General features: G+C 57.2%; 1 protein-coding gene across 8 annotated transcripts in view; it reads right to left on the bottom strand.

Moving 5' to 3' along the window:
- Window positions 1–3641: 3641 nt before the first annotated feature.
- CHL1 (cell adhesion molecule L1 like) overlaps window positions 3642–8675 on the bottom strand; it is a 162018-nt gene continuing 156984 nt past the window's right edge. For all 8 annotated transcript variants that reach the window (XM_066244613.1, XM_066244612.1, XM_066244611.1 and 5 more), the window contains 2 exons: window positions 6402–6474; window positions 3642–4806 (listed from right to left, as the gene is read on the bottom strand). In XM_066244613.1, coding sequence (XP_066100710.1) covers window positions 4590–4806; window positions 6402–6474 — 290 coding nt within the window. In that variant the 3' untranslated portion in view covers window positions 3642–4589. The remainder of the gene's footprint in view (window positions 4807–6401; window positions 6475–8675) is intronic.

Genomic DNA, 8675 nt, shown 5'->3' with positions numbered 1-8675 from the left:
TCCCGTCTCCAGACCTCAGCGGTCACCCTCACCGGCCCAGCTCTGCTCCCACTCCCGTCTCCAGACCTCAGCGGTCACCCTCACCGGCCCAGCTCTGCTCCCACTCCCGTCTCCAGACCTCAGCGGTCACCCTCACCGGCCCAGCTCTGCTCCCACTCCCGTCTCCAGACCTCAGCGGTCACCCTCACCGGCCCAGCTCTGCTCCCACTCCCGTCTCCAGACCTCACCGGTCACCCTCACCGGCCCAGCTCTGCTCCCACTCCCGTCTCCAGACCTCACTGGTCACCCTCACCGGCCCACTCGGCCCCCCAGGGTCTCGGTGCTGCAAACAGGAGACGGCTTCGGTGGTTCGATGGGATGCCGTCTGTCTGCAAAGTGCCCCACGCACATCAAACGCTTCTAAAAACGGCAGTTTCTCAGGGGAGTGTCTGCGGGGGTGTCCCCGTTACCCACCCCCCAGCCTGACTTGAAATCAAGCTACCAAAGGCTTCCCTAAGAGGCCACACCTCTGCATTGTTTTAAAAACGGCCAGAGGAGTATACATTCTCCCTCGTTTTACATTCATCTGAGGTACAGAACCTCAGGGCGTGAGGACGTTTTGCAGGCACTCATTTTACACAGTCTGTTGCAAATGCAGGCATCCCACTCAAGGTATTTTCCGTAAACTTCCTTCCCACCTTACAGATAGCCACTTCCCTCATCGGTAATCCGGAACCGGGGGCACCTGAAGACCAGGGTGGTAGGGGGGGTCCCCACGCCTCTCGTCCGGACAGAAAAGGAGACAGACCCCTTGCGCGTACACGAAGTCAGGCGTTTATTTGGAAAGTTGGAGCGCACGTATAATGAAAATATCTTTTAAACCAAACACAGTCACAAGGCATAGTACACACACCACCACCTACAACACAAACACATTGTAATCACGTTCCGCTATGAGTATCTAAGTCAAAAAAACGAAACAGAAAGGAAGGGAATCGGGTCGTTTTCCATACCCTTTGTCTCTGGTCGATGATGTCACCAAACAGTTAAAGGGACAAAGCAGGGTCAGCTTTGGCCTGACACTTCCTACGTCACTACGGGGGGCGCGGGGGGACTCACACATCGCCAGCCACGGAGGGCAGACCAAATAAACCCCTTTGAGAACCGGGTTCAGAATGGTGTCGAGAGCCCTATCTTCCCGGCAGGTCCCTAAACATAGTCAGGGTTCCCGGTGACGACTGGGTCTTCACGGCTTAGAAAAGCAAACCGGCCAATGTCAGCCCACGATGGGTCTCTCTTTAGCTCAACTCGCCCATGAATATAAAATAGGGGGGAAAAATATTATTTGCGACGTCTAGCACAACCTCGCTGTGCTTTTTGTACATTTTTTTTTTTTTAATAAACAGGAGCCCATCTAAAATATCAGATGCCTTTTAGGGGAAGAGAATAAAGCCACCGAACTCAACATTCTTTTTCTTATAAATCCACATGCAAAGCCAGCGAGCAGCACGGTGTGTGCGGCCAAGACCCTGCGCTCTCCCCGGAGGAGTCCTTCCCGGTGGCCACGTGCACACCGTGCTGCTCGCTGGACGGCAGACGTGTTTCCTTTCCTGTAGATCGTCTGGGGGGTTTTTCCTATAAAAATATATTTATGCGCTCGCAGGACAAAAAGGCGCTGCGTCGCGGAGTGCGTGGGGGTGACCGCCCGGTGCCTCGTGAGAGGATGGGGTTTGCTTGTGAAGTTAGAAGGCATCTTAGCTTTTTATTATTTTCCATTTTTTTTTTCTTCATAGAAAAACAACCCTGTTCCAAAGATAAGGTAACTGAGATCATCGTCAGCACTTCAGCTGAAGCCAAGGGGTCAGGCGACCCGCCCACGTCAGGGTTTTACGGACAGAGTCGGGGCACCGTCACCAGAAGGGGACGCAGTCCCCGCCCTCAACCCTCTCCTGAGAGCCCACAGCTCTCAGGAAAATCGTCCCAGCAAGTCCTCGGCAGTGTCCTCACTCTGTCCCCTGACTGGACTAGGAAGGGTCAGTCCTGGACCTATTTCTCCTGCCCTGAAGGTTCCCTGGCAGAAGCCAGTATGTCTGCCGAGAAAACGTTGACAGACCGACAGCAACAGGCAGCCGTGAGGCGGTCTCATCTTTTTATGCCCAATCTTTTTATGCCCAATCGTTTCGGCCACTGGGACCCTGCGAGCAGGGACATCGTGTTCCTCAGACAGCGGAAGGCGCTCTGAGGCGCAGGAAAAGGAAACCTTTCATTCCTGGTGTGAATCTCTCGTGGAAAGATTATTAACCCTTTGAGTCGCGAGTTTCTTTTTCATACTTGCTGACCCCCGGGAGTGAGTTTCTTTTTGTGTTTTCTTGTTTTCTTTTGCAAAAAAATAAAATTAGTTCCAGTTCCAGTTTTATTAACTTAAAATCATGTTTGTTTGAAAACCAATTTAGGGAAACAAGAAGAACATACATTGGCCTTTTTTTAATGTTGCCTTACACCTTTATAAAATAAAAATTTCAGTTACAATCTTACTCCGGACGGTCAGGAGGCACAAGGACATACATGAACGTTCGTGCTCCTCAAAGGATTAAACTTACTGTCAGTCTGCTCCCAACGCTTCCCCTTACGTGCGTCTCCTAAGACCTTTCTGAGGGAGGACAGAGGAGAGACGCTAAGCGTGTCGGGGACCTGGCCTCCCAGGTTCTGACTGGGCCTCGCCCGTGGCTGAGAGCCAGCAGGGAAGTCAACAGGGCGAGATCCTGCCCCCAGAGAGGCTGTTCCTCGGGAGCCTGACGGGACGCAGTTCGAGGCGCAGTGCTGGGGTCTGTGGGTCCCCACACTCACACGGGGCCCGGACCCGCCTGCACCCGCCCCCGTGGGAAACGCTCGCTTCGGGAGCGCGCTCCCACCCTGACCCACGCGTCACTGTTTCCGATGGGACAGGCTTCTCCCGCCTCTGCGTCCTGGACGACCCACAGGCTTGAAACGGCGATGACCTATTTCCACGTGAGTTCCCGCGTGAAACCGTCACACACGCCCCTCGTTCTGGTCCGCGGGGAGCCCAGCCAGCTGCCTGAATCAGAACGCCGAGGTTTCGCGGCAGGCGCCGGCCCACGGCCAAAAGTTTAGGAACAGACAGTGTCGTCCGTGAGTCGATTGTCCTCCCACATAATGAAGAGTTTTGTGGTAAGGTTAGAAAAAAAAAGTGTCCGTCAGCTGAGAAGCTGAACACCGAATTTTACTCGCATGCATGCACAACGCGTCCGTCTCACTATTTCTAAACTGTCTCCACGTTCAACGTCAGAAGGACTCGCAGCCCGCCTGCCAGGAGGGAGCCCCCCGAACGGGCGCGGACAGCAAGCAGGGAAACGCCCCACCCGGAAGACAGGCGTCCGAAACGGGGTGTCGGCCAACGGGGCGCTCAGGGGTCCCTGCCGTGAAGTCAACAGTTCTCCCTTGGGGACTCGGGGCAGCCAGACGCTCAACAACATCATCACCTATTTTGAAAAATATGAAAGCGTGCCCCTCGACGTGAACACGGTTATTTTCTTTATTGTAAGACCTTTGAGGAGAGTGATGTCAGGACAGAAACCAAGTGCTTTTGTGCAAAGTCTTCCGGCCAGAGCCCCCCACCCCCGTCACCCCCATCACCCCGCGTCACCCTGTGTCCCGGCCGCGGCTCCGGGTGGGGTCAAGAGCCGTGTCTTCCTGGAGGGGCTCCCCTGCTCCCGTTTCCTCCCCAACCTCAGAATAAAACCATCTGTGCTTTCAACCACGTGACGGTGAACATCCTATGTACAAGGCGTTCGCATGAGACACGCCTCTGTCGACACAGAGAGAAGGCGAAGCTGTCAGTGCAGGCGTGAGATGCGGGGGCGATCTCCTCGCGACCCTCCCACGCGAAGGGTCCCCCGCCGGCTCCTCCGCCCGCACGGTGACCTCTGGCGTGCTGACCCGCGTCCGAGCAGAGAGCCGGAGGCTTTGCGGAGAGCCCGTCCGAGAGGAATGAACGGTCCACGCCGAGACAGAGAGGTCGAGTTCCGCTGATGGGCGAGCATCTCCGGACAGACGGCGACAGCTCGGTGAGTCTCCGTGGACGCTGACCTATGGCGTCTCCGACTCGAATTTAAATAATAAACTTTGCCTGTGTGTGGTCCACGGGCAGTGTCAATAAGACGTTTGTATTCCTCTGTCCGCTATTAAATAACCTCCTGGCCTGCGGGGAAGCGGTCACTCAGACGGCCCTCGGGGGGGCCCAGCGCGCGCGTGCCCCCCGGGAGAGACCCTGCGAGGCCGCAGCGTCTGCGGAAGGGCTGCGGGCAGGGTGGGGCCCAGCACGGGGCACCGACGGACACTTTGGATTCGGCTGAGGTGAGTAAACGCAGGTCTGTGCCACCGTCTGCGTTTTCAGCACCGGAAAAGAAAAGAGACAGAGACAGAGGGGCCTGCAGAGCCGTGCCCCTCGTTTCCCGGGGGCGGGGGGCTTCCTCAGCGTCCCTGCAGGTGCTGCCGTCGGGGCGGGGGTGTCTGCCAGCGAGGTCGTCCTGTCCCCACGCGCAGGCTCTCGGCGTGGGGCCGCGGGGACCGGCCACGCTCCCGGCACGCGGTCAGGCACGCAGAGGGAAGGTCGCGCTGGAGCTGCCGTTGCTCTCGGCCGAGCCCTTCTCCTTGGAGCCCGCGTAGGCGCCGATGAAGGACCCGTCCTCGCTGAAGAGGCCGTGGTCGCCCTCCCCGTACTGGACCAGGCTGTCGGCGCTCTCCGTGGCCTGCGCGTCCCGGGTCAGCGACCGGAGGCTCCCCTTCAGAGGCTTCTCGTCGCTGTCGCTAGAAGACAACAGAGCACAGAACAGCGGTGGGGGCGCCCGGCCTGCGCGGAGCCGCTCGCACGGGCGAGGGGGACACAGACGCGCAGGAAGGCCTGACGCTCGGGACGGCCGTGCGAACGTGGACACCGGGTAGAGAAACCCCGAATAACAGCAGCCCACACGTTTCCAACGTCCTGACCAGCCTGTGTCACCCCGAGGGCCGGAGACACGACCCCCGCCATGCAGAACATTTCTGCTTCCCTTTCCCACAGGGGGCTGGGAGGACACGGGGACGTCCGTCTGTCGGCACAGGACCGGGGTCACTCACTCGGTTCTCGCCAGCTTTGGAACGCAGGTCACCGAGTCTTATTAACCTTCTGTCCTCACGGTCCCCCGATTCCTTCCCAGAATGACCCCCTTGCGTAAGTTACTGAATCAAGTTCTGCTCCTTGTAACCAAAGAAGGTCCTTTCTATAGTTTATAAGCTCGGCCGGTTCGATTACAATAAACGGCGGGTGTCGTCAGAACAGAAATGCCACAAGCATCCTGTATTGACGGCTCGGGTTTTGTCCTCCGTGAACACCCGCCCTGGGTGACTGAAAAATGTCTGGAACACGACACAGTCTTCTAAATTCCTGATCAGGGTTTTTTTTAAGTAGTACTAACGACTATCACAGTGTCAAGTCCTATCAAGTTAGATGGTTTTATCAAATTTGAAAAAGGAGCCTGACCAGGAAGTGGCACAGTGGATAGAGCATCAGACTGGGACGCTGAGGACCCAGGTTCAAGGCCCCAAGTTCACCAGCTTGAGCACGGGCTCATCTGGTTTAAGCAAAGCTCACCAGCTTGGACCCAAGGTCATTGGCTCGAGCAAGGGGTCATTCGGTCTGCTGTAGCCCCATGGTCGAAGCAATCAATGAACTAAAGTGCCACAACGAAAAACTGATGATTGACACTTCTCATCTCTCTCTGTTCCTGTCTGTCTGTCCCTCTCTCTGACTCTCTCTCTCTCTGTCTCTGTAAAAAAAAAAAAAAAAAAAAAAAAAAAAACAACTTGAAAAGGGAAGACTTTGGGAAAAAACATTACTGGACTGCGGCCAGCACTTGGTAAGACAAGGCGTCATCGTGCTGCTGACCCAGCCAGCCGGACGCTCAGCTCTGGACGCCGGCCGAGGGCGCTGCCCCTCCTCATGCCCCCACGGGACACACTGGCTCTGGGACGAGGGGGCGGAGGTGGCCTGTCGCAGGTGAGCCGGCTCTCGGTGCCCACATACGGTCCCTGTGCTGTGGTGGTCTGCACGGTCACTTCCCAGCCAGTCCCCTTGAGCCGGGATCAGGGGAGCGTGTGTGCTGGACAGAACGCAGGCTGTCCTGAGGGTGCGGTCACTGCCCTCAGAGTGACGATGACAGGACCCGAGAGGGGCACCCTGGGGCGGGGGCAGCGTCAGGACACCTGTCGCCCAGGAGAACGCGGAGGGCAGGGGGCTTTGCCGATGAGCACGGAGTCTGGGGGAGAGGACGAGACCCAGGAAACAGGGCGGGTGGGGTCACCTGCATTGTACCCGACGCCCAGACCCTGGTGAGCACTGTGGCCTTGGTGGACGCCATGCTGACCTGTAGTCACCGAAGGTCTCATCCTTTCCCGACTGGACTTCTGGGTCGGGGTGCAGGTCCTCCTTCTCTTTCACTGAAAAGACAGAGAAAGAAACGGTCGTGCAGAGGAGTGTCAGGACACTTCACCGTCCTGCCAGGCGGCGGGCATCCCTGGGCACAGCGGGGCCGTGGTGCTGACATTCCCGAGCCAGGTGGCTCTGTCCGCACCCACCCGCCCGCTACCTCTAAAGGAGAAAGAGGACGTCCTGGGTTCCCCCTCTGGGTCATCTGAGCTCCCCACACGCTGTGGACATCCGTGCGTTTCCGCGACATTCTGTGGGCTGCACACAGGCCTGCTGGACAGGCAGGCTCAGCCGCGGCCCCCCGACTGGAGACCGGTGACTCCCCCGACCTTCCGGAAGGTGCCGTGTGCTCACATCCGACCTACGTCACTCAGCTACAGAGAGAGAGAGCCCCCCACCTGGTCCTCACGCGCGCTCTTGCTCAGGACTGCCTCCCTCACCCACACAGTCGGGTCGACAGCGAGGTGTCACAGCAGGTGTTTTCTGAGCAGGACGAGGAGGGACTTGTTTCAGGAGGAGGACACCACAGGAGGCTTTCCTCACGCCCCTCTCAACGTGCAGGGTGGGGGTGGGGCCGGGGGACCCCTAGCCTCCCTACGGTGTGGAGTCTGACTTTTGTTCCTTTCGAGAGCGTCACTTGAAGAAGCCCTTTCAGACCCCGGAGAGGGACACACTTCTCGAGAGAGAGCTCCCAGTTAATCACCTGCAACATCCCTAGTTCTCAAACATCTCAGTCACAATAATTCACTCTTCACGGGGGGGGGGGGGGGGGGGGGGGGGGGGAGATGTACAACCACATACATTTTCCATGTAGTTTTATAAAAACATAGAAATCGGCCCCGGCTGGTTTGCTCAGTGGTAGAGCGTTGGCCTGGCGTGCAGGAGTCCCGGGTTTGATTCCCGGCCAGGGCACACAGGAGAAGCGCCCATCTGCTTCTCCACCGCTCCCCCTCTCCTTCCTCTCTGTCTCTCTCTTCCCCTCCCACAGCTGAGGCTCCACAGGAGCAAAGTTGGTCCGGGTGCTAAGGATGGCTCTGTAGCCTCTGCCTCAGGTGCTAGAGTGGCTCTGGTTAAAACAGAGCGACGCCCCAGATGGGCAGAGATCCCGGTCGGGCGCATGCGGGAGTCTGTCTGCCTGCCTCCCTGTTTCCAACTTCGGAAAACTACAAAAAAAAAAAAAAAATAGACATCATGCCCCTTTGCGTGTTCAATATAAAATAACGGGTCCCCAACAGACACCTGCTGGGTGGCTCCCAGGCCAATGAGCTGTCACTGACCGGCTCGTCATCCGACCAGAGCAGGGGGTCTGAGCTCGCCCCCGCCTGCGAGCATCGTGGGCACTGACGGGAACACAGCAGCCCGAGCACAGCACACAGGTCTGAACAAGGTAGAACATGTTTGGAAACTGAATGACGTGAGTTACAGCAACCACAGCATCACCCAGGTGGTTTCTGTTAGCGTTTTAGGTGCCGTTGATCTGAAACAGAGCACCCAGCTCAGGTCCCAGTGAGAACGAAGGCAGCCCGATCGTGGCTGGCTCTAATTTAGCAGATGAGGGGGGGCTGATGCTGTTAGAATTCGTCAGCACAAAACAATCCCTGAGTTTTAGCCCTGGCCAGTTGGCTCAGTGGTAGAGCGTGGGCCTGGCGTGTGGATGTCTGGGTTTGATTCCTGGTCAGGGCACACAGGAGAAGCGCCCATCTGCTTATCCACCCCTTTTAATCTCTTTCTCTCTTCCCCTCCTGCAGCCATGGCTCAATTGGTTCAAGTGAGCTGGCCCCGGGCACTGAGAATGGGTCCATGGCCCTGACTCAGGCACTAAGAATAGCTCGGCTGCTGAGCAACAGAGCAATGCCCCAGATGGGCAGAGCATCACCCCCTAGTGGACTTGCTGGGTGGATCCCGATCAGGGCACATGTGAGATTCTGTTTCTCTGCCTCCCTGCCTCTTAGTTAACAGGGGGGAAAAATAAAAATCCCTGGGTCATGAGTGGGACGAGAGGCGTCCTTTCTTTTTAAGAGATAAAAGTGTGTGTGTGTGTGTGTGTGTGAGAGAGAGAGAGAGAGAGAGCCTCACCAGAGCCCATTCTAAGGACAGGAACTAGCAGAGTCACCTCCTGCAGATGCCAGTTCCATTTAGTGACTCAGTTCAGGACTGGGCTTCCTCTCCATGTGGGCTGTGTTTGCTGCTCTGATGTCAATTTGACTGAAAT

The sequence above is a fragment of the Saccopteryx bilineata genome, chromosome 10 (genome assembly GCF_036850765.1).
Source record: "Saccopteryx bilineata isolate mSacBil1 chromosome 10, mSacBil1_pri_phased_curated, whole genome shotgun sequence".
Classification (NCBI taxonomy): domain Eukaryota; kingdom Metazoa; phylum Chordata; class Mammalia; order Chiroptera; family Emballonuridae; genus Saccopteryx; species Saccopteryx bilineata.
This window is presented reverse-complemented; position numbering and strand designations above follow the sequence as displayed.